This window comes from Sitophilus oryzae, unplaced genomic scaffold, assembly GCF_002938485.1.
Source record: "Sitophilus oryzae breed Bouriz unplaced genomic scaffold, Soryzae_2.0 scaffold_119_pilon_pilon, whole genome shotgun sequence".
Taxonomy (NCBI): domain Eukaryota; kingdom Metazoa; phylum Arthropoda; class Insecta; order Coleoptera; family Curculionidae; genus Sitophilus; species Sitophilus oryzae.
This window is the reverse complement of record NW_022145837.1, coordinates 1685480-1711570: the sequence shown is the minus strand read 5'-3', so window position 1 is coordinate 1711570 and position 26091 is coordinate 1685480. Positions and strand designations below refer to the sequence as shown.

At 32.4% G+C, this 26091-nt stretch overlaps 1 protein-coding gene across 6 annotated transcripts in view; it reads right to left on the bottom strand.

The window, feature by feature from the left end:
* Window positions 1-1858: 1858 nt before the first annotated feature.
* Window positions 1859-26091, bottom strand: part of LOC115891864 (protein tincar) — a 90899-nt gene continuing 66666 nt past the window's right edge. For 5 of the 6 annotated variants that reach the window (XM_030912462.1, XM_030912458.1, XM_030912463.1 and 2 more), the window contains exons 11-16: window positions 25554-25698; window positions 21967-22098; window positions 8472-8669; window positions 6064-6207; window positions 4556-4773; window positions 1859-4233 (exon numbers count right to left, since the gene is read on the bottom strand). In XM_030912462.1, coding sequence (XP_030768322.1) covers window positions 4035-4233; window positions 4556-4773; window positions 6064-6207; window positions 8472-8669; window positions 21967-22098; window positions 25554-25698 — 1036 coding nt within the window. In that variant the 3' untranslated portion in view covers window positions 1859-4034. Of the gene's footprint in view, window positions 4234-4555; window positions 4774-6063; window positions 6208-8471; window positions 8670-13631; window positions 13764-21966; window positions 22099-25553; window positions 25699-26091 lie in introns of all 6 variants that reach the window. The other variant, XM_030912459.1, reaches the window with a different exon arrangement.

The window sequence follows — 26091 nt, the reverse complement described above, 5'->3', positions numbered from 1 at the left end:
AATATCTGTTGGTAATTTATTTATTTCGTTTTGAGCCATTTCTGGCTCCAATTCAATCAGCAATCGACGCGAAAGAGAATTAAAAAATATTGACTCAAAACTGACAACTAAAGAGACAGCTTTATTTATTTGTCAAATTACATAGAAACCAACGCCAACCCAGCGCAATATTTTTTCTACACGTAATAAATTCCTTGAAATAATAATTTCTGAATATTTTTTAAAAAGGACTCGCTATGGAGAAAATATTGTTTTATACACTACAATAAAATACCACCTAGATATTACTTATTAAATTTTTCATTAAAATGTTCAAGTATAAGAAATTGACAACACTCATGGAATAAGGCTATAAAATACACGTTAAAATAACATATCCTGAATAAATTTATACTCTACGCTATACGAATTGAAAGAAAATTGTTTTTAACAAAGAAAAAATATACATATATCTTATTCAACAAATTAAGGAACACAACTAAATTATTATTACTAAGTAGAAACTATGTTTTAGTTGACTGTCATACAATAAAATATTGCCCATGCACTTTGACACTTGTCAAAATTTATTTAAGGTATACTTTTACTATCTGACAGTCAGTATTGCGATCGAAGTGAGTTCTAAAAGAATCAAAGAACTTTTTTTAAACAATTTAGAGAGTTACAACCTTTTTGTGTGTGTTTTTAATATGACTAAATTAGTTTCAGTTCACAACCACCGATATAGCATGAATTCAACCTGTGTAGTTTTTATTTTGTTTCTGTTTATAGTGCAGAAAATTAAACAAAAGCTTAGTTTGATTGTATTAATTGTTATGTATACCGTGCTGGCCACTGTTACTTTTGGGTCGGCATTTACATGTGTGGAAGTAAATCGTATAGGGATCTTATTAAGTCGGAGTGAGAGAAATGCGACGGTGTGCTATTGCGGCGTTGCCGGTACGCCTTTCCCTATCAAGTAAAGTAAAATCACGATCGCAAACCGTTTATTTTTAACAGACTTTTTTTTCAAGAAATAACTAGATAAAATCATTAGACATGTTTCTGAGCATCTGAAATGGAATTATAAGGATATCGTTAGGGTGTCATTTTTTTATAACGAGAAAACGTCAGTAATCGCGATAATTTAAAAATTCAACTTTTTAACACATAACAGGCCATAATTCAAGAACCACTTTAGATATTGATTTTTTTTTATTTTCAAGATCGGATATTTTACAATATGTTTACATAAGAAAAATTCGATAAGGTTGTTTTTTCCATTCAAAAATTGTAAACGATCTATCCATTTACTTTTAGAGCGTAGCAATTTTCAGCAATCGTGTAATTTTTTATTGATAAAGATTTTCACATATTGTCTACAAAGAAAATACAGCAGAAATATTAACGAAGCTCTTGAAAAAACTACAATCTATTATTTCTAATAGATTTCGAGATATCGATTTTTGAATTCAGAGTTCTAATAGCGCGACCACTATCGAACACCCACTCAATTCCACTTATTTTTACCAAAAATGCAAGTGTTTCTATTTTGCACTTAAAAAAATTCAAGCTTTAGAGAAAATTACAACGACTCGTTAATAAATAAACAAATTAAGTATCACGAGACGTAATTAAATCGTGAAGCTGAACGCATGACGTACACTTTTCCCTAGAACTTTAAGTACTGACAGAGGTATTGATTGGGTCAACCGGTCAACCGCGACAAATCTGCTATATCCCCTTCCACGTCTCTTACCGATGCGCACAGTTTCTCGGTTTATTTCATACGTTTGGCAACGTGTTTACTGTCCTCTCTTTGTTCAGTACATTATAAACGCCATTGTACTCTTCTTACATACGGAAATCTCGACCCAAGACTAACCTTTGCCAGCCCCCAGAATAATTAATTAGTTTTGTTTTACATATTGTAAGTATAATAATTTTTATGTTACGAACTATTTAAACTCAAGGATTTACTGCAAAAGTATGAATTTCAGTTACAAGGAGTAATTTTGGTATTATTTTATTTATTTTGCCTATAATTTTTGTATGGTCCAAAATAAATGATGTATACAGGACATTAAATTGAAAATGGCCATGAATTAAAAACGGATAAGTAAAACATGTCAAAAAGCAGCTGTTTTTTACTTGTTTAAATTTCTGCACTATCATACATTTTCAACATAATCAATTGACAATTACTCAAGAAAGACATTAAATTTGAAAAAATATATTGTCACTAATCTATAACATTTACGGATACTTTTTAAGTAGTGTTTTTGCTACTGATCTTGTGCTGTCAATACACAGATATGTCATTCTTTTTCTATTTACTTTGAATTTTCTAGATAATTCAAGATTCATTCAAACTTACATATGTTTATAAGTATTTATCGTGTAGTAAATTATTTTTCGTACAATAGTGACTAGGTTGATTGACAGTTTGACAGCACAAAACGTCAAATATGTCATCGTACAAATACAGATAGGGGTGAGCATCACATGTAAGGTTACAAATATGTTGTATAAATATTATTACAAATAATACGGTCCATACAAAAGCTAAGGATGATATTATTATTATTATTAGTTATAATTATTATTAGTTATTGTTGCATGATTCTCCTATCACTAGTGATGATGTTTGAAATGTATTTGATCTTGTTTTTTTGCTCTATATGTCTATTTTTTTAATTCTACGACAAAGATGATATGACATAGTACAGATATTATTATCATCATTTTTGTTTTCTTAAATTTACTTTTTTTGTCTCTCACACAATGACATTTGAGTTATTTTTTTTTGAGATGTTAACATTAAAATTACAAAATATAAAAATCCAGTATATCGACGAATACACATAAACCTGTATACATGTATATCTTATATACGCTTAAATACTTGAAATAATTATTTGTCATCAATTTCATTCATATTTATTTTTTTAGTACGCTAAAATATACAGGGTATTTGAAAAAAAAAACTTTAATTGTATTGTGCGTAGTTATATTTCGGTTTGTCAGTATATAATGTCAATAGGCTTTGTGGAATTGTGCTGCCAGATATATAGGAGTCTTTCTAAGTACCCTGTATACTAAAGTTGTTGAGAAAAAGGTAAGGTAAGTCAGCCATAGGTTTTTTTTTGAAATTTTTTATGAAATTACTCATAATTTATTTGTATCTGGCAACCATTTCGTTTTTTTTAACTTTTGTTTTAAAGAACATATTGTGATCTATGGCTGACTATAAGAAGAATCTAGCTACCTTAGTTTGACGCAAATTGAAGATAGAAAAAGTATTGTCAGACTGAGTTAGGATAAGGAAACCGATATGGCAACTGTGTAGAATTCTACTATAAAAACGTTGCCGGTTTGTCGTTAAAAGTTCAGAAGTGAAGGAAAAAATAGTATGGCCACGTTTTTTGACAGATATATGTTCTGTCACGCTGTGTAGACAGTAGTATAGGCCTTGTTTGTATATAATTATATTTAAATAATTTAATAATAATAAGTTGATATTGTGATATACTTTAAGATAAAGTGATTTGAGAAAGGTAGTAAAGGTATTCTAGAATATACAGAGTGTTTCAAAAAATGGACAACAAATTTTTATATCACCCTGTATAAGATTTAAGAACTAAAACACATCGATTGGAGATAGAGAATTGCGATATAGTATTATTTACATATTATATAAGGGTTTTCTTAAAGTTTTTGGATATATTTGCCTATAATTATATGTAGTCTTTGGTATAAATAATACTTTCAATGTTATTATCATTATTATTTAGTGATGATTTAGCTAAAAATGACGTATGGTATCGTTTTTTTTACGTCATTACCCAAAATGGATTCGATTTTGTTTGAAATTTTTGACAATTGACCAAATTTTTCTATATAAATCTTTCTACCAAACAAAAAAACACAGTGTGAATAGAGTACTAACTAAGTTATTATCTCTATGCCTACTGTGACGCCGTTTTTATTTAAATTTCAAACTATACATTTTTTTGGACTTACTACGACATGTTTACCACCCTAAATCTTTTGGTTTAAGAGTTGGTAGTACTGTAGTGGCAGATCTCGTTGGTATTCCTGTTGATTTTAGTGTAAATAGGTTCTAGTTTGGCAGAGATGGGTTCACCACTTTGGCGAATTCTGGAATAAGGGTTGTGATTGCTGGTCACTATTTTTACTCCATTTAGGTGAGTTGGTATTGTGGAATGTTGCCGATTTGTATAAATATTACAGCTGGAAGAAAGAATTAAGAATTTCAATACCAGGTGTGTTTAATAAGTATATAATATATTATAATATAATATAATTGTTCTCTTGTAAATTTATTATATGAGACATTAATGATTAATGATGTAAAAATTTCTTTTGTATCGTATGGTTGTTACCTTTGGTTGTTACCTATAAAAGGTTGAGAGAATTATGGCAGAGCTATGAATTTACTTATGGTTAGCTTGTTAGCACAAGACGATATAAGCTTATAATTCAATGAAAAAAAATGCCCCAAAAAAAATATTTATTTTTACATTTCAAATCATAAATCTGGTGGTATGGTTACCTGTTTCCATTCGTCATTGGCTGTGGTATGTTTCCTGAGGTATGCTGTGGCAGTGGCATAGTTGAACAGTTCGGATAAGCATTTTGAATGCTCGGTTGCGTAGGATAATGTGGCAACGTCGCCGAAGACGACTGTATGCCTTTGTGGTCAGTGAACGAAGTCATACGCATATTTGTAGCTCTTCCATAAGGGTCTTCTTTCAGTATGGCATCTGGAACCTGTAAACAAAACGTCATATGAGATAAAGGCAATATTCGAAATATATATGTGATCAAAAAAGAAATGGTGTCAGCGATGGCTATGAAATGAAGATAGGTGTCATTTTAAATGTAAAGTTATACTGGGATGTCATCGATGTTCATTTCCAAGCCAACTGGAAGCCAATTTTTTTTCGATCATATGGTACATGACTGTTGCTATTTTGAAACATTTCTTTTCACAAATTTAAATTTTTATAACTTTGTTATACTTTTCTGTGATTATCTTGTATTATTTCTTGTTTGATGATTTTTTTTAATTTTTTTTTTCATGAAAATTAATGCAAAAACTTTTCACAAAAAGGTCACTATACAGGGTGGTCCGAACTGTATTCCGGAAACTTCGGCAGCATATTCTGCAGATAAAAATAGGAAAAAAAGTTCATATAAATGTATGTTTCAAAATGCTTAGTTTCAGAGATACAGGGTGTAGAAGTTTCATTTTTATATCGATTTTTTCCAAGTAATTTCTGAAGTAACGTCAATATTTAAATGAAAATTGGTATCTGGGAGTTTTTTGACCAAAGAAATTTGATTTTGATTCAATATGACTCCTACTTGTAGAGGGCGCCACCTACATATTTTTTTACTTTTTTGAAGAGTAACAACTTTTCGTGTACTATTTTATAATATTACTATTTTAATTCTAGATATGTTGAAAACGGTTGCTCCTAGCGATTTTTACCAAGAGACATTTTTTACGTAAAAAATCACGGAAATATAGTATATTTTTTCACCCAGTAGTTTTATACAGATATGGACGAAAAGTTATTACTTTTCAAAACAGTTAAAACACATGTAGGTGGCACCCCCTATAGATAGGAGTTATATTGACATCAAAATCAAATTCCTCATATCAAAAAACTTCCAGACACCAATTTTCATCCAAATATTGATGTTACTTCAGAAATTATTTGGAAAAAATCGAAATAAAAGTGAAACTTCTACACCCTGTATCTCCGAAACTAAGCATTTTAGAACATACATTTATACGAACTTTTTTACTTATTTTTATGTGCAGAATATGCTATTAAAGTTTCCGGAATACAGTTCGGACCACCCTGTATATTGCCGAGTGGTATCTTTCGTTTATTTAAATAGTATATAACCTGTAAAATCAATTTTAACTTCATCCTGAAGTCTTTCTATTCAATGCTCTCGTGCTAAGTCATTGTCACAAGATTAATAATGACAGACCGAAGTTAAATTAGAGCTAAGGCCCTGTCTACATTGATTAACGGATCGACTTACCCCCTCGTTCGGATTGGGCCTAATGGATTTTCGTCTGATAACAACCGTGCTCTCGGGCTGCTGCGACTCCACGTCGAGGTTTATCAGGTTGGCTGCCTGACAGTTATCGGTGTCACTTGATTTCCAGTCAATTTTAGTCAGAGGCTGGAAAAAAATATATACAGGGTGATACAAATTCGAGGTACGAGCATTGGTATCTCGGAAACCGTAGTAGATACGAAGATGGTTAAATTAGGGCAAAGTTGCCGCCTTGGAATGTTGACCAAGATGCCATCAAAAAAGTTTTAAAAACATATTTACATATTTAAAAATAAGCTAAAATGTCAATATTCCATGGGTATAGTGATAAATGAGGTCTAAGTTATAAGAAAATGCATTTTCTATGAAAACTTGAAGAGATGGGTAAAAAATGGAACAATAAAATTTGATAGACAATTACATTGTACATCTGATTCACGTAAAATATATAGGGTGTTCCATTTAAGTTAAACAAGTTATTGCCGTTTAAAGCTAGTAATTATTTAATATAAATTTTTGGACACTCTGTATAAGATAGTAAAATTTTTATTATTGAAACACAATATCTGATCAATAAATAATCTTCAGTAAAAATTTAGTATTAAAAACCTTGATACCCTGGGAGAAATAAAACCTTAAAATTTTTACTGGAGTTTCATAAAATTGAAGTGAATTGAAGTGAATTGAAGTAAAGTGTGTTAAACCTTAATCAAATTTACCTTTATTTCAATCGTAGAATCCAAAAATAGAATAATATACAAGGTGTTCCATGTTAAAAAAATACAACTATAATATTTTTTACTTATTTGGGACACCCTGTATCTTGTAAAAATATTTTTAAATTGTAGCTCTAATAGACCTTCAACGAACCCAAAACTTACAATTTTTAAAAATCTAATCGTTTAGCTACAATACTCCGGGTCGTATGTGGTGAACAAGCCTGTATATAGCGAATGAATTTTTCGGGAGGCCTTGATTAGTAGAAAGGAGGGCATCACTATTAATGGGCAGGTCTTAAATAATATGCGGTTCGCGGACGATACCGTCCTTATAGCAGACAACGTGGAGGGTCTGCAAACACTTCAACAAAGACTAAACAACACTTGTAGAGTCTACGGCCTGAAAATGAACCCTAAGAAAACTAAATTTATGATAATCACTAAGAGAGATGATGTCCAAGCCAATGTTCTAATAGATGATACACCTATGGAGAGAGTACAAAAATATAAATATCTAGGCAGTTGGTTGACCGAAAACTTGGATCAATCAGCAGAAATAAAAGCTCGAATAGAAATAGCCAGAGCAGCCTTTGTAAAACTCAAAAAATGTCTCTGCAGTGGAGACATCAACTTAAAGCTTAGATTAATTTTAAGGGGTTACATATTTGCAACTCTACTCTATGGTTCAGAGGCTTGGACACTTAAAAAGGCCGAAATGAAGAAGCTTGAGGCATTCAAGAGATGGTGTTATCGGCGTATGCTGAGGATTGCATGGACTGATAAGGTTACAAATGTAGAACTGCGACGCAGAATTCAGAAGAAGACGAAGAGGTGATTAACACCCTTAAAAAGAGAAAAGTTGAGTACTTTGGACATATAATGAGAGGACCTAAATATGTCCTGCTGCAGAACATAATAGAAGGAAAGATAAAGGGCAGAAGGAGAACATCATGGCTCAAGAATTTGAGAGAATGGTTTGGAATGACTTCAAACCAGTTATTCAGAGCAGCCGTTAACAAAGTTTGAATTGCCATGATGATTTCCAACCTCCATTAGGAGATGGAACCCGAAGAAGAAGATCACAACATAATTCGTTTAAACCAAAAACTCGTAATACAAAACTAAAGTGTCAAAACGAATGACAGTGTCAGGAAATAAATAAATAAATGTGGCTAAGAGCTAAAGAGCTACCGCCTGGATCCCCAGCAGGAATTTTAAATTCCAGTTAGTCAGCACGGCGCCGAATATGTCGAACAATGAATTTAAAAATTGCTCCCTCGATTACGTAACTAAAAGTTTACTTGGTATCGCTTATACTTTTTGATTATAGGTGATAAGATTTGAGAAAATTGATTTGATAAGATGGTTAAATTAGGGCAAGATGTCATCAAAAAGAGTTTTTTGAAAAAAAAAACGGATTTTTTTGAAAATAAATTTTATTTTTTCCTGTCGTTACTTTTTAGAAAATCAAAAAAACTAATTGCACATTCTCATAGTCACTTTATTAGGACTATCTGATAGTATCTTTAGATTTTCAAATCAGCTAATAATTTGTGAGATACAAAGGCCGACTTAATTTTTTTAAATACGGACCTGCATTATCGTTTATACTTTTTGATTATAGGTACTGAAAACATCTTAAACTTAAAAAAAAAGAAAAAAAAGGAGTACCTGTTTAATGACGGATGGCGGATCAGTACTGTCATTAGAGTGGACGCCACTGGACGATTCGCTATGGCTGCTTCCTGGAGGTTCTGGAGGAGAAGCTGAACACTCGGTACTGATAGAATCTGATCTTCCGGGTAGTTCCTCATGTGCCATTATTCCAGAGTCGGACCTTCGTAGTATTCTAACGCTTCCAGAAGTTTGCTAGAAGAGGATTTTTATTTAAATAAAACCTATTATTCTGGTGTTTTTTTAGGTGGTTTTCTGGTGGAGGAGGGAAGTGTTTCTTTACTGTCGAGAGATTAACTAAATCTCGAGAAAATAATGAAAACTTTCCTCCGAGGTTTGTATATTATTTTATTTACAACCACATCATTAATTAAAAAATAGGGACAGTATTTTATTTTGAAAAAAAATACGAAAATTTGTCGTTTTCTGTTTTGGCATTTCCATATCTATAGTTACCGGTACCAGTGGTTGTTGTGGCGCAAACCTTCAACAGCAAAACAAACAACTAAAGTGATAGTTTTGAATTTCTCGTTCGCTTTTTCCAATTTATATAACATAGAAAGCCAGAATGTTGTCGGAAAGTTCTGATAATAAAGACTACTTTAATATTGGTACTCCACCAGAACTTACAGAAGCTGCAAAAAAGGCAGAAGCCAGTTTACTTCCAGAGAAAAGTAGGAGGCGATGTGAAATAGCATTGAAAGTATACGAAAAATGGTGTGTCGAAAGAAATGCTAAGAATATTGCTTCGGGGACAGTCTTGATGGTATACTTTAGCGACATGGCAAGGCAGAAAAAGCCATCTACTCTTTGAGCTACGTACAGCATGATACGGACAATGCTAGAATTAAGTGAAAAGACTGACATATCAAAATATCACAAACTCGTCGCTTTTTTAAAACGCCAGAATATAGGTTTTAAGCCAAAGAAGTCTAGCATTTTACCAGGCAAAACTTGGGGGATTTTCTCACGAAAGCACTTCAAGAATTCCTTCTTATTAAAGTAAGACTTTTTTTTAAATATTTATTTTCATTGTTTTAGGTTGCGTTTATTTGCGTTGGTTTTTTTAGTAGGTGTGTCGAAGTGATGAGCGACTGAAGATGAAAACTACGCATATTGATATTTTACGTATCTAATGCATTATAAAATTCTTGTGTCACCAGTTTTAGTTACCATAGGTCCCACTCCGAAACGGCTTAACCGATTTTGTTGAAATTTTATATGTACATTCAGTAGGTTTGAGAATAGTTTATCTATTTTTCATACCCCTAAGTGATAAGGGTGGCCCACCCCATTTTTTTTATTTTTTGGACAAAATTTTTTATTTTTATTTTAAAAAATACATGCAACCCTAAATTTTCACACTTGTACCATCAGCCCCTATTTTTTAGTAACGACATTATAATATAAATAACCATCATTCTACAGCAACAATTTTCTGTGATTTTTCTAAGGCGTTCTATTTTGTTAATCATAAGATCCTAATTAATAAACTGCAGCACTATGGGTTCAGGGGAACATCTCTCGAATGGTTTAAGTCGTATCTGAGCAACAGAAGGCAACTTGTGAGGGTGGATACCACGTTATCTTCTAGAAAGCCAATAGGATGTGGAGTACCACAAGGCTCAGTACTAGACCCTATTTTGTTTCTTCTTTTTATTAACGACATTGCTAACATAAACATCAGTGGCAAAATATGTCTTTTTGCGGACGACACTAGCTTCACTTGGAGCAACAAGGACGTCACGGCACTTCATAGGATTATATCAAATGACTTAATCACCATTAATTTAATCTTGGTGCGATTCGAACCTCCTGAGTCTCAACATTTCTAAAACTAAAGCTTTGTCGTATAAAAACTCGCTGCAGCCTTTTGTACTTAACAACACCACCACTGACGTCGTAAAATCTGTAAAATTCTTAGGGCTTGTTGTAGACAATTATCTGAAATGGGACATGTATATCGAAGCTTTGTCGAAAAAACTGAGCTCTGCCTGTTTTGCATTAAGATCTGTTTCTAAGGAGCTTAACTTGTCAGTGGCTAGAACTGTTTATTATGCACATTTTGAGTCGCACCTCAGGTATGCCCTTCCATTCTAGGGTACGTGTTGTGCGACTCAATTTGACCGCATTTTCAAGCTCCAGAAGAGAGCTGTGGGGATGCACTGGGACTAAACACCATATCTCATTGCCAGGACTTTTTAAAAAAATTAAAAATATTAACTCTTCCTTCCTTATTTATATTTGAATTCGTTTGCCTAATACCCTTGTTTATATATTCTTCTAATACGTAAGCATGTATCAGCTTCTCAAGAAAGGCCATCTCACACTTATCCACTCAGGAACGCGGAGCAAGATCTTTATCTACCTAAAAATTTAAAACCAAACCAAATCACCTGCCATTTGAAATCAAATCCATAACATCATTTTCTTCATTTCGCAAAGCATTGAACTCTTATTTACTAGACAAGGCTTTCTACGCCGTAAATGAATTATATTTTGATAATCGAATTTGATCTTGTAAACACTGGTCTAATGTTTGCCATTGCTATATTTAGTAATGACATCGAAATAAATTTATTTAGAGGACATTAATATTTACTATAAACTAAGTTAGTATTTTTGAATATTATTTTTATTTTTTTATTCTTTGACATTGTAAACATTTATAAATGTTTATTTTAAACAATAAGACTGACAATATTATTTGTATAATGTTTTGTATTATCTTTTGTTTGTTTGTTTGTGTACCTTGTTTGTTTACTTTGTTTGTTTAGTTACCTTTGTCTACAAATTGAAAAAATGTTTGCAATAAAGGCATTTATATATTTATTAGTGATTTTATAACTTTCAAGCCCGTGAATAAAAATTACAAAATTTTCAGACAAAATTTGACAAAATTTTAGGTGAGCACAAACGAGTTGCCGCTCAAAGCAACAAGCTCTAACACTCTCTAGCTCTATTTGTAATTCAATTTTATTGGAAATTCGGGCTTGTTTCTACACAGCCGTTATACACCCTGGCCGTGGTTACGGTATTTCCACTAAACACATACAAGCACGTATATAGTCCCACCCTAATTCCATTACCGGCAAGTAAACAGTGTTTCCACTATCGCCGTTATCGAGTTAACATTGCACAGTCCTCGAAACATGCGACGACAAATATGTAGTTTACTATCGAGAAAAAAAAACGACGTCACAGTAGCCACTGAAATTACAATCAACATTTTTTGGAGACGTCCACTATATCTCGAATATTGGAAGTCCATTTATTCCAGTACTATCCATATAAAATAAAGTTATTTACTTAAGAGTCCATTTCACTATTCCGAAACAGTAGCAAAATAAAATTCGACATTTAACTTTTTTTATATAAAACTGGCCAGGTATTTTTACACAAATGAGGAAGGAAATTAAAGATAAAGGATTATACTATATCCGTATTGTAGCACATTTTTAGACAACTTCTTTATTTTTAAGATTGGATGGTCAAACCAACTTGTTCTTTGCCTGATCTCCTCATTTCTAATGTGCTCCATCCTTGATATTCGACATGCTCTCCTGAGAAAGTCCATCTCCACCGACTCGACTTTCTTTTGCTGTAAATTGCCAGCATTCGGCACCGTATGTTAAAATTGGATCTACGATTGCTTTGTAAATCCTTATCTTTGTTTGGATGGATGAGAGGGTTTAAAAGACCGATTACTTTCTTACCTTGTTGAACTCTACTATGTATATCTTTCTTGGAGTTCCCTTCTTCAGATATAATACTTCCTAAATATTTATATTCGCTACACCTTTTAATTTCATGTATGTGTAGTTCAGGATCTTCAGTTTGTTCTTCTCCTACTTTCAGGTATTCGGTTTTTGTGAGGTTGATATTGAGTCCCCATCTGTCGTATTCTTCTTCAAGTTTCCTCAACATATAGTCGGCATCCTCCTCACAACCTGCAACAATAACTTGGTCGTCTGCAAAGAACAAGGTCGATAGACAGTGGTTGTCAATCTCTATTCCCATAGCTCTACTCTTCCTTCTCCAGTTTTTCAATGCCTCCTGTATATATATTTTAAATAAGGTAGGTGATAAACTGCACCCCTGTCTAAGTCCTTTAGATGTCAGGAAGGATTCCGATAGGAACTTCCCCTGTCTGATCATACTTTTTGAATTTTTGTACATATTCCAGATTGCATTAATATATGTTTTACTCACATTTGCCTCAACCAAGATTTCAAATAATTTCTTCAAAGGCACCGTGTCATAGGCTTTCTCTAAATCTATAAATACCAGATGCGTGTCCAAATTTCGAGCTCTCCTTTTTTCAATTATTTGTTGTAACACAAATATGTTGTCTGTACAAGAACGCCCAGCGCGGAAACCACCTTGTTCTTCTATTTCTTCAAAGCTCTCTTCTACTCTCTCTTTTAATATCCTGCCATACAACCTTCCCATTGAGCTTGTCAAACTAATGCCTCTGTAGTTGCTACATCTTTTTTTGTCTCCTTTCTTAAAAATAGAGCTGATGTACGCCAGATTCCAGTCTTCAGGAATGTTGTCGTTTATTATTAGGCATCTGTTGAAGATATCAGCTAGTATTTCCAATAATATTTCGGGTCCCTGCTTTATTAGCTCAATGAAAATGTTTCCCGGCCCTGCAGCTTTTCCATTTTTTGAGTTCTTCAATGCTTTCTTTATCTCGTTTACACTTATTTCATTACCATCTATATTTTTTGCGTTTTTCAAATCTGGCACTTCTAGTTTGAATGCTATCCTGTTTTCTGTCAGTAACTGTTTGTAATGGTCTTCCCACTTTTCCATGCTTATAAGTTCTAATTTACTGTTTTGATTTCCGTCTCTTGTATCTCCCATATATGTTTCCACTCTCTCACATTTGGTTTTCCACATTTTGTTTTTGTTTCTAGATACTTCGCGTTTAACCATTCTATTTAATCTTGCATATTCTTCTCTGTCCTGGTCGCTGTGGGTACTAAGCCATTTCTGGTTTAAAAATTCTTAAATTTATAATATGAGAAAAAGTCTATTTTAAGTTCCTAAATATTTTATTTTTGATAAAAATCTTGACAGTAATTAATTTTTAATATTAAATTTCAATATTACGACTACAAATAAATAAGTTAAAAGTTGTTACCTACTTACCGGATTTTCGAAATTAGTATGAACCACTACGGGTTCAAGCAAAGGACTGGGATCCTCATAGACGACAGGTGGTGTGAAGTCTTGATTTGTGCTTGCGTATGTGATGTGTTCATCGTGAACACAAGCAAGAAGCTGTGAAAAACGAAGAATTTCAATATAATAAATAGTTATTTATAAGAGGTGTAATAATATACTCATAGAAAAGATGTATAAAAGACCTTTCGCGTAGTTTTTGCTTATAGTTATTTTTTATACAAGACGATAATGCAATTTTATCGTCGTGCATAAAACAATATTTTTTTTTCCATAGCGGGTTACGTTTTAAAAAATATTCAGAAATCATTATTTCAAGGAATTTATTACGAGTAGAAAAAATATTTTGCTGGGTTGGCGTTGGTTTCTATGTAATTTGACAAATAAATAAAGGTTTTTAGTTGTCAGTTTTGAGTCAATATTTTTTAATTCTCTTTCGTGTCGATTGCTGATTGAATTGGAGCCAGAATTGGCTCAAAACGAAATAAGTAAATTACCAACAGATATTCAGGCCGAGGCGACAAACGCCATATCCAATCTACTTCCATTTAAATCCCGAATAACTTATGAAAAGAATACAAAAATTTTGAGCCTAAAAAATAATCCCTTAAATAATAGCAAGTCATTAAGAAAAACCCTGTATGCAATCTTCTTTAAATCCATTCTTAAATTGAAATCGATTGAATACACAAATAAACCTTTCTTTAATGGAAACCTTTAAATCAACCAAGAACAAAGGAAACCTCATTACGCAATCTGATAAAGGGAATAATTGGGTCTTCCATTGATTCTTTCCAATATTATTTTACATTGTCGTGCCAGAAATCTCGGGTCCCGTGTTCGGATTCGTTCACACTCCATTAGAAGCGAAGCCCTTTGGGATTTGCACTTAAAATTTGGCAAGGCTTCCATCATGATTATGGTTTTGTATTCACTCAATCTTCTATCATAAATTTTCTTTTATCTTTTTTGGTGAATTTTAGATATTTTAAAGTATATCTTTTAAAGTAAAATAGATCCCTTAATTTTTTATAAATATTTTTAGACAAAAACTGTTTATTATAATCGTAATAATTTATACAGGGTGGTCCAAATTGTAGTCCGGAAATTTCGGCAGCAGATTCTGCAGATAAAAATTAGTAAAAATGTTCGTATAAATGTATGTCCTAAAATGCCTAGTTTCGGAGATACAGGGTGTAGAAATTTCGTTTTTATTTCGATTTTTTCCAAATAATTTCTGAAGTAACGTTATTATTCGGATGAAAATTGGTGTCTGGAAGTTTTTTGACATGAGAAATTTGGTTTTGATGTCAATATGACTCCTACTTGTAGAGGGCGCCACACACATATTTTTTAACTGGTTTGAAGAGTAATAACTTTTCGTACGTACCTGTATAAAATTACTGAGTAAAAAAATATACATTTACAAAGTTTTTTACGCAAAATAGGTATCTTGGTAAAAATCGCTACGAGTAATTGTTCTCGAGATATTTGAAATCTAAATTATTAATACCTGTCATCATTGATTTAAATTAAATATGTTGAATAAATAGTTATATAATGGAAAATAAATTTCTTGCAGTTTTTAGGTATATAATGGAATTATATAAGAGTTTCTTGCCTTGAACTGCTAATATAGAAATTAATTCAGCGCTGTGTTCGACATAATGTGGATCAACCTGCTCTCACTACCGGTTTCGGGGCCCTACTCCATCATCATGTGAGCTTGGGTCGTTTCCACAATATGTCGAGCACAGCGCAGAGTATATAAACACGACTTGTCGTAAAGTAGCGGTAAGATATCAAGTCCCGCATCTATATAATTTGGGCTAGCCAAAAAAAGCCTTTATTTACTATCGATAGTTGTGCCTCGGTGGTACGAAAGTACTACCATTGCACGCAGGCCGCTATCTCGCGATGCGCGACTTAATATCTTACCGCTACTTTACGACAAGTCTTGTTTATATACTTTGCGCTGTGCTCGACATATTGTGGAAACGACCCAAGCTCACCTGATGATGAGGTAGGGCCCCGAAACCGGTAGTGAGAGCAGGTTGATCGACATTATGTCGAACACAGCGTGGAATTAATTTCTATATTAGCAGTTCAAGGCAAGGAACTCTTATATAATTTTATAAATAGTTATTAGACTCAAATCATAAATTTGAAATGTTTTTGTGCCAAAAGTTCAACAGAAACTGTCTTATCATCATTTCCTCGAAGAAAAATTTATGATTAATTTAAAAAAATAAAAAATTCTTAAATTTATCATTCCAGTCAAATAACTATCTACTCAACATGTTTAATTTTTGTCAACGATGAAATGCATTGACTATTTTAATTCTAAATATCTTGAAAACGGTTGCTCCTAGCGATTTTTACCAATATTTTTTACGTAGAAAATCACGGCAATGTATATTTTTTCACCCAGTAGTTTTATACAGGTATGGACGAAAAGTTATTACTTTTCAAACAGTTAAAACACATGTAGGTGACACCCCCTATAGATAGGAGTTATAATGACATCAAATCAAAATCAAATTCCTCATATCAAAAAACTTCCCGACACCAATTTTCATCCAAATATTTAAGTTACTTAAGAAATTACCTGGAAAATGTCGAGATAAAAATGAAATTTCTACACCCTGTATCTCCGAAACTAAGAACGCCATGATGATTTGCAACCTCCATTAGGAGATGGAACCCGAAGAAGAAGATCACAACATAATTCGTTTAAACCAAAAACTCGTAATACAAAACTAAAGTGTCAAAACGAATGACAGTGTCAGGAAATAAATAAATAAATGTGGCAAATTGACATTTTTTACAGCAGAGCTACCGCCTGGATCCCCAGCGGGAATTTTAAATTCCAGTTAGTCAGCACGGCGCCGAATACGTCCATAGTTGGCAACAATGAATTTAAAAATTGCGCACTCGATTACGAAACTAAAAGTTTATTTGGTATCGCTTATACTTTTTGATTATAGGTACTGAAAACATCTTGAACTTAAAAAAAAAGGAAAAAAAAGGAGTACCTGTTTAATGACGGATGGCGGATCAGTACTGTCATTGGAGTGGACGCCACTGGACGATTCACTATGGCTGCTTCCTGGAGGTTCTGGAGGAGAAGCTGAACACTCGGTACTGATTGAATCTGATCTTCCAGGTAGTTCCTCATGTGCCATTATTCCAGAATCGGATCTTCGTAGTATCCTAACGCTTCCAGAAGTTTGCTAGAAGAGGATTTTCTCTTGTATTTTTTTAGGTGGTTTTCTAGTGGTCTGGTATCAAAGTATTTTACGAATTTAAAATATAAAAAAAATCGAGTAACAGTTTTATTTATCATACTCCTCCAAAACGGCTTAACCGATTTTGATGAAATTTTATATGTACAAGGTGGACCATTTTGGTTGTTTCGTATTAGTATCGTATTTCGAAACAACCAAAATGGTCCACCCTGTACAATGTACATATAAAGTATTATATGTACAATGAACGGATTAAACAAGCTTTGTTGTATCACGTCTCAAACGTATCGGTCCTTGAAAAAGCTAACTGCGAGAGTATTGAAGTCATGGTCACAAAATCCAGCTTAAGATGGGATGGTCACGTATGCAGAATGCAAGAAAACCGCATTCCAAAATCTCTGCTTTACGGTGAGCTTGTAGACGGTTAGAGGAGACCGGGTGGACAACTGAAAAGGTACAAGGACATTTTCCATAAAAACTTAAAGGGGCTTAACATGCAGAATGAGTGGGAAGAAGCAGCTCACAATAGAACTCAATGGAGAAGAATTGTAAACTCAGTTAACAGCATGTTAGCTAATGCTGTAACATGTAAAGCATGTAACAACATTTTATTGATTTAATGGAAAGCACTGTTCATTAAAGTGTTGTATCCTATGTTATAGGGCTTGTTTCTCTCTACAATTTCCTGTTTCACAATGGACCGTTTTTGTCCGGTAAGGGTTCATAGTTTTATAGTTGTGGATTTTCGAAAGAAATCAGTACATGTATATTATTTCGTATATTTTTCATTTTATTGATTTTATGGAAAGCACTGTTTATTAAAATGTTTTATCCTATGTTATAGGGCTTGTTTCTCTCTACAATTTCCTGTCTCACAATGGACCGTTTTTTTTGTCCGGTAAGGTTCATAGTTTTATAGTTGTATTGGATTTTCAAGAAAGAAATCAGTACATATATATTATTTCGTATATTTTTCATTTTATTGATTTTATGGAAAGCACTGTTTATTAAAATGTTGTATCCTATGTTATAGGGCTTGTTTCTCTCTACAATTTCCTGTCCCACAATGTACCGTTTGTGTCCGAAGGGTTCATAGTTTCATAGTTGTGGATTTTCGAAAGAAATCAGTACGTGTATATTATTTCCGTATATTTTTCATTTTATTGATTTTATGGAAAGCACTGTTTATTAAAATGTTGTATCTCTATGTTATAGAGGGCTTGTTTCTCTCTACAATTTCCTGTCTCACAATGTACCGTTTGTGTCCGGGAAGGGTTCATAGTTTCATAGTTGTGGATTTTCGAAAGAAATCAGTACGTATATTATTTCATATATTTTCATTTTATTGATTTTATGGAAAGCACTGTTCATTAAAATGTTGTATCTATGTATAGGCTTTGTTTCTCTCTACAATTTCCTGTCTCACAATGTACCGTTTGTGTCCGGGAAGGGTTCATAGTTTCATAGTTGTCGATTTTCGAAAGAAATCAGTACATGTATATTATTTCGAATATTTTTCATTTTATTGATTTTATGGAAAGCACTGTTTATTAAAATGTTGTATCCTATGTTATAGGGCTTGTTTCTCTCTACAATTTCCTGTTTCACAATGGACCGTTTTTGTCCGGTAAGGGTTCATAGTTTTATAGTTGTGGATTTTCGAAAGAAATCAGTACATGTATATTATTTCGTATATTTTTCATTTTATTGATTTTATGGAAAGCACTGTTTATTAAAATGTTGTATCCTATGTTATAGGGCTTGTTTCTCTCTACAATTTCCTGTCTCACAATGTACCGTTTGTGTCCGGGAAGGGTTCATAGTTTCATAGTTGTGGATTTTCGAAAGAAATCAGTACGTGTATATTATTTCGTATATTTTTCATTTTATTGATTTTATGGAAAGCACTGTTCATTAAAATGTTGTATCCTATGTTATAGGGCTTGTTTCTCTCTACAATTTCCTGTCTCACAATGTACCGTTTGTGTCCGGAAAGGTTCATAGTTTCATAGTTGTGGATTTTCGAAAGAAATCAGTACGTGTATATTATTTCGCATATTTTCATTTTATTGATTTTATGGAAAGCACTGTTCATTAAAGTGTTGTATCCTATGTTATAGGGTTTGTTTCTCGACAATTTCCTGTTTCACAATGTACCGTTTTTGTCCGGTAAGGGTTCATAGTTTTATAGTTGTGGATTTTCGAAAGAAATCAGTACATGTATATTATTTCGAATATTTTTCATTTTATTGATTTTATGGAAAGCACTGTTTATTAAAATGTTGTATCCTATGTTATAGGGCTTGTTTCTCTCTACAGTTTCCTGTCTCACAATGTACCGTTTGTGTCCGGGGAGGGCTCATAGTTTCATAGTTGTCGATTTTCGAAAGAAATCAGAACATGTATATTAACTTAGTTTATAAGTATAATTTTTTCGACAACATTTTTTATTTTTATTTTTTTACGATGTGACTTTTAATGTCACATCGACTTTTAATACATACAACCTTAAATTTTCACCCTTCTACCATCAACCCCTATTTTTTAATAACGATATTAGCAATACAATAATAATTTTCAACCCAGTGAATAAAAATTACAAAATTTGACAAAATTTTAGGTGAGCACAAACGTGCTGCTCCAAGCAACAAGCTTTAACACATTCCGGTCTCCATTTGTAATTCAATTTTATTGGAAATTCGGGCTTGTTTCTACACAGCCGTTATACATCCTGGCCGCGGTTACGGTATTTCCAGTAAACACATACAAGCACGTATATAGTCCCACCCTAATTCCATTACCGGCAAGTAAACAGTGTTTCCACTATCGCTGCTATCGAGTTAACATTACACAGTCCTAGAAACATGCGACGACAAATATCTAGTTTACTATCGAGAACAAAAAAACGACGTCACAGTAGCCACTGAAATTACAATCAACATTTTTTGGAGACGTCCACTACACCTCGAATGTTCGAAGTCCATTTATTGCAGTACTATCCATATAAAATGAAATAATTTACTTAAAGTCCATTTCATTAGTCCGAAAAAGTAGCAAAATAAGCGTTTGACATTTGACGTTTTATGTAAAACTGACTAAGTATTTTTACACAAATGAAGAAGGAAATTAAAGATAAAGGAGTATACTATACTATATCCGTATTTTAGAACATTTTTAGACAACTTCTTTATTTTTAAGATTTTGATGGTCGAACATCAACAAAATATTCCTTATGTTTGGACTAAATTTTCTCTAAAATAAAGACAAAATTGAAAATTCCCTTACAATACGGAAATAGATTGAAGTTTTGTGATTACAGTGATATATAATTAATATATATATATATATATATATATATATATATATATATATATATATATATATATATATATATATATATATATATATATATATATATATATATATATATATATATATATATGAAATGAACAAAATTCTTACAGCTTTAGTGTATATTAATAAAAAATATTTTCTTGCCTTTAGCTGTGTATTTTTTTTTAATTTCGAAAAATCGAAAGTAGAGAAAAAATTAAAAAAAATAAATAAATAAAAAGTAAAAAGAAGAAAAAGAAAATTGTTTTGCTTGTCGTAAAGGGGGAACCAAGCTCCACTCCCACAACCGGTTTCTGGGCCTACCCTTCATCAGGTGGGCTGTCCAGTTACTGGTTCTCACCGATACGGCAAGCAGAACTTCTTCTATATCTACAGACGATGTCGTAAAGTGTCGGTGAGATATTAGTGCATCTCCGTCAAAAGATGGTAAAGAGCGTTTTCGGCCCGCTCAAATATATGAAATGAACAAAATTCTTACAGCTTTAGTGTATATTAATAAAAATATTTTCTTGCCTTTAGCTGTGTATTTTTTCTAATTTCCGAAAAAATCGAAAGTAGAAAAAAATTAAAAAAAAATATCAATAAATCGAAATTAGATGTTTTACACAGCTAAAGGCTAGAAAATATTTTTTGAGTATACACTAAAGCTGTAAGATTAAAACCAATATTAAATCGTGTCATCCTATAAAACGCTCTTTCTCATCTAAGGACGATAATGCAGTAAATATCTCACCGACACTTAAAAACATAAGTCTAAAATGTGATTTCAATTTTAACTTGATACTGTAACTGATCAACTCTGGACAGCCCACCTGATGAAGGGTAGAGCCCAGAAACCGGTTGTGGGAATGGAGCTTGGTTCCCCCTTTACGACAAGCAAAACAATTTTTCTTTTTACTTCTTTATTTATTTTTTTTAATTTACCTCTACTTTCGATTTTCGAAATTAGAAAAACAATAACAGCCAAAGAGCAAGAAAATATTTTTATTAATTATATATATATATATATATAATGTAACTTTATATATATATACATATATATACATATACATATATACATATATATACATATATATATATATATATATACATATATATATATATATATATATGTATAATAACTCATATAAATATAACAATGTCTTAACACTAATGTATACAAATATAACAATAATGTATACATAACACAACAATAACATGACGCTCGATATTTTATGGCAAATGCTGAAGCTCTGCAAACCGTAATCAAGCCTTAATCAAAGCACGTGTGTTTGAAATTTTGTGGTGAGCTTAATACGACAGGATCGGGCTAAGCCTTAGGCAGATTTCTTGGAAATATAATATATATCTCCTTCGGCCACACACCCGCTTCACCCGACCCCTGAAAGCGACCCAAACAGTACAGCCGAAAAAACACGTTATAATTGCTACACCCGGTATTAGTATAAAAAGGGTTCCTATCAAAATACAGTTAGTATAGCAACATTGTGGAAAGAATAACCTATCATTCAAAAAAAATCGTCCAAATCGGATAAGTGGTTTTGACAAAAACTTAACTTAAACTTTTGGTTATTTTTTTGTGGTGCGTTAATTTATTGGGGAGGTGTATTTTATTTTTGATAAAAATTTTAACAGTAATTAATTTTAAGGTAATTTCAATACTACGATTATGAAAAAATAACTTAAAAGTTGTTACTTACTGGAGTTTCGAAATTAGTATGAACCACTACGGGTTCAAGCAGCGGACTGGGATCCTCATAGACGACAGGAGGTGTGAAATCTTGATTTGTGCTGGCGTATGTGATGTGCTCATCGTGAACACAGGCAAGAAGCTGTGAAAAACGAAGAATTTCAGTGTAATAAATAATTATTTATAATAAGTGTAACGGTATACAGAGAATCAAACTTACATGGAATCACTTTTTATCTCTGACTAAATTTTTGCAAGGAAAAAACTTGGTATACAACTTTAAGATCAAGCTTTTTGTTGTAAAGGAACATGAAAATAAAGAATAAACGACTGCTGCGATTTATTTTCTTGTGAATTTTGTGCTCAGTAGTAAAATCACGATTGTCCGGTAATTTTCATTTGATCCAAAAAAATATAGAGGGGAAGAATTATTGCTCTCATTGAATAAGGAATGTCCCAAATAGACGTAGCAGAGATAGTATGCGTTATCCAGGAAGTTGTATCCAAAACATATGCAAGGTACTTTTAACTAGGAACTCTTAAGAACAGACCTACACAAAGTCGTCAAAGAGTCACAACTGAACAACTAGACCGCTTTGTGTGCCAAATTGCTAGAAGAAATCCCAATGTTTCTCATCCAGAGCTACAAAGGCAACTTCTGGCAGCTACAGAAGTGAACGTTTCAGTTGAAGCCATAAGTCCTTTTCTTCAGCCTAAAAATTAACCCCTTTAAATAATAGCATGTCATTAAGGAAAACCCTGTATGCAATCTTCTTTAAATCCATTCTTAAATTGAAATCGATTGAATACACAAATAAACCTTTCTTTAATGGAAACCTTTAAATCAACCAAGAACAAAGGACACCTCATTGCGCAATCTGATAAAGGGAATAATTGGGTCTTCCATTGATTCTTTCCAATATTATTTTACATTGTCGTGCCAGAAATCTCGGGTCTCGTGTTCGGATTCGTTCACACTCCATTAGAAGCGAAGCCCTTTGGGATTTGCACTTAAAATTTGGCAAGGCTTCCATCATGATTACGGTTTTGTATTCACTCAATCTTCTATCCTAAATTTTCTTTTATCTTTTTTATTTTTTGGTGAATTTTAGATATTTTAAAGTATTTTATATCTTTTAAAGTAAAATAGATCCCTTATTTTTTTATAAATATTTTTAGACAAAAACTGTTTATTATAATCGTAATAATTTATACAGGGTGGTCCAAATTGTATTCCGGAAACTTCGGCAGCAGATTCTGCAGATACAAATTAGTAAAAATATTCGTATAAATGTATGTCCTAAAATGCCTAGTTTCGGAGATACAGGGTGTAGAAATTTCGTTTTTATTTCGATTTTTTCCAAATAATTTCTGAAGTAACGTTATTATTCGGATGAAAATTGGTGTCTGGAAGTTTTTTGACATGAGAAATTGGGTTTTGATGTCAATATGACTCCTACTTGTAGAGGGCGCCACTTACATATTTTTTAACTGGTTTGAAGAGTAATAACTTTTCGTCCGTACCTGTATAAAATTACTGAGTAAAAAAATATACATTTACAAAGTTTTTTACGTAAAAAAGGTATCTTGGTAAAAATCGCTACGAGTAATTGTTCTCGAGATATTTGGAATCGAAATTATCAATACCTGTCATCATTGATTTAAATTAAATATGTTGAATAAATAGTTATTAGACTGAAATCATATATTTGAAATGTTTTTGTGCCAAAAGTTCACCAGAAACTGTCTTATCATAATTTTCTCGAAAAAAAGTTTATGATTAATTTAAAAAAATACAAAATTCTTAAATTTATCATTCCAGTCAAATAACTATCTACTCAACATGTTTAATTTTTGTCAACGATGAAATGCTTTGACTATTTTAATTCTAAATATATTAAAAACGGTTGCTCCTAGCGATTTTTACCAAGATTTTTTACGTAGAAAATCACGGCAATGTATATTTTTTCACCCAGTAGTTTTATACAGGTATGGACGAATAGTTATTACTTTTCAAACAGTTAAAACACATGTAGGTGACACCCCCTATAGATAGGAGTTATAATGACATCAAAATCAAATTCCTCATACCAAAAAACTTCCCGACACCAATTTTCATCCAAATATTTAAGTTACTTAAGAAATTACCTGGAAAATGTCGAGATAAAAATGAAATTTCTACACCCTGTATCTCCGAAACTAAGCATTTTAGGACATACATTGATATGAACTTTTTTACTTATTTTTTTGGCCACTTGTTTTTCCACTTGGGAGGCACAACGTTTGGGAATATGTAAGTGTGTGTTTTTTTAATAAATATTTATATTAATTCATTACGTATCTGTGAGAACACAACATAATCACTGCAAATTTGTTTGCAATCACCACCCATGTAACGATTTAAAGAAAAAAAAAATGAAATTCCAATCTTAAAAATTCTATTTTCATCCAAACCTTCATTAATATCAAACTCAATAACCCTTTTTTTCATCTTTTTTACATATCAGAACATCACAGAAATCTGTCTCACGCTTTTGGCAATTTTACCAGGATCGCAGTATGCCCCCCTTACCCTTCCAACCCCCGAGCTCTTTCTAAATGATTTATTTACCTTCAAAACCCCAATTTTACCCTGGAAAACCCGAGAGACTTTTTATTTTAGTCGTTTCGCTTCTTTTGGGAAAGAAAACGTGCTAAGTGAGGTTCAGTGTGCTTTTCTCTGAAAATTACTATGCCGGGAAATGTTTTAAAATGTTAATGAGAGAGGGAAATTAGCCCAGATGCTTTTTAAAACGATTCTGTAGGGTTTTTTGCGCCCATGAGGTTTCTTGGTAGTAATTTAAAGACTTACAAACACAGAGGAGGTGCCTTAAAATATACTGAGCGATAAAAACCGTTTGTGTCCGGGAAGGGTTTATAGTTTCATAGTTGTCGATTTTCGAAAGAAATCCAGTACATGTATATTATTTCGTATATTTTCATTTTCTTGATTTTATGGAAGCACTGCTCATTAAAATGTTGTATCCTATGTTATAGGGCTTGTTTCTCTCTACAATTTCCTGTCTCACAATGTACCGTTTGTGTCCGGGAAGGTTTCATTGTTTCATAGTTGTCGATTTTCGAAAGAAATCAGTACATGTATATTATTTCGTATATTTTTCATTTTCTTGATTTTATGGAAAGCACTGTTCATTAAAATGCTGTATCCTATGTTATAGGGCTTGTTTCTCTCTACAATTTCCTGTCTCACAATGTACCGTTTGTGTCCGGGAAGGGTTCATAGTTTCATAGTTGTCGATTTTCGAAAGAAATCAGTACATGTATATTATTTCGTATATTTTTCGTTTTCTTGATTTTATGGAAAGCACTGCTCATTAAAATGTTGTATCCTATGTTATAGGGCTTGTCTCTCTCTACAATTTTCTGTTTCACAATTTAGCGTTTGTGTCCGGGAAGGGTTTAAAAATATGAGAAAATGTTAGTAAATCACTAAACAGAACACAAACACATCAACACAAACATTTAGCTTTTCTAATATTGATATTAAGAACTACAATTTTTGATTCATTTGATAAATGAAGTAGTTTTATAACTTACCTTTCCTTCTTCACTAGCAGTGTCTTCTCCATTGCTTAATCTCTGCGATACAGAGGGCGGTAAAGGCAGTTCTCTAAGAGTGGCATAGTCACCATCATCCTCATCCATTCCCGGTATCACACTTCTCCTAACACTGGATTTATTGCTATAACCAACAGAATAAGATAAAATTATATTAACCTTTGTCTAAATAAAGCAGTTCATTTTATACAGGGTTGTTCGAACTGTATTCCGGAAAGTTCGGCAACATATTCTGCAGATAAAATTAAGTAAAAAAGTTTGTATAAATGTATGTCCTAAAATGCCTAGTTTCGGAGATACACAATTTCATCCAAATATTGATGTTAATTCAGAAATTATTTGAAAAAATTGAATCTTCTGGAAACTAAGTATTTTAGCACAGATTAGGTATCCTATAAGTATACAGATAAAAATCTTGTCCCTAATTCGTGGTACGAAAGTTATTCTTTATGACGATGTGCAAACGAGTCAAATTTCCTGTGCGCAAAAATAAACTGGCGTAAAATAACAATAAACA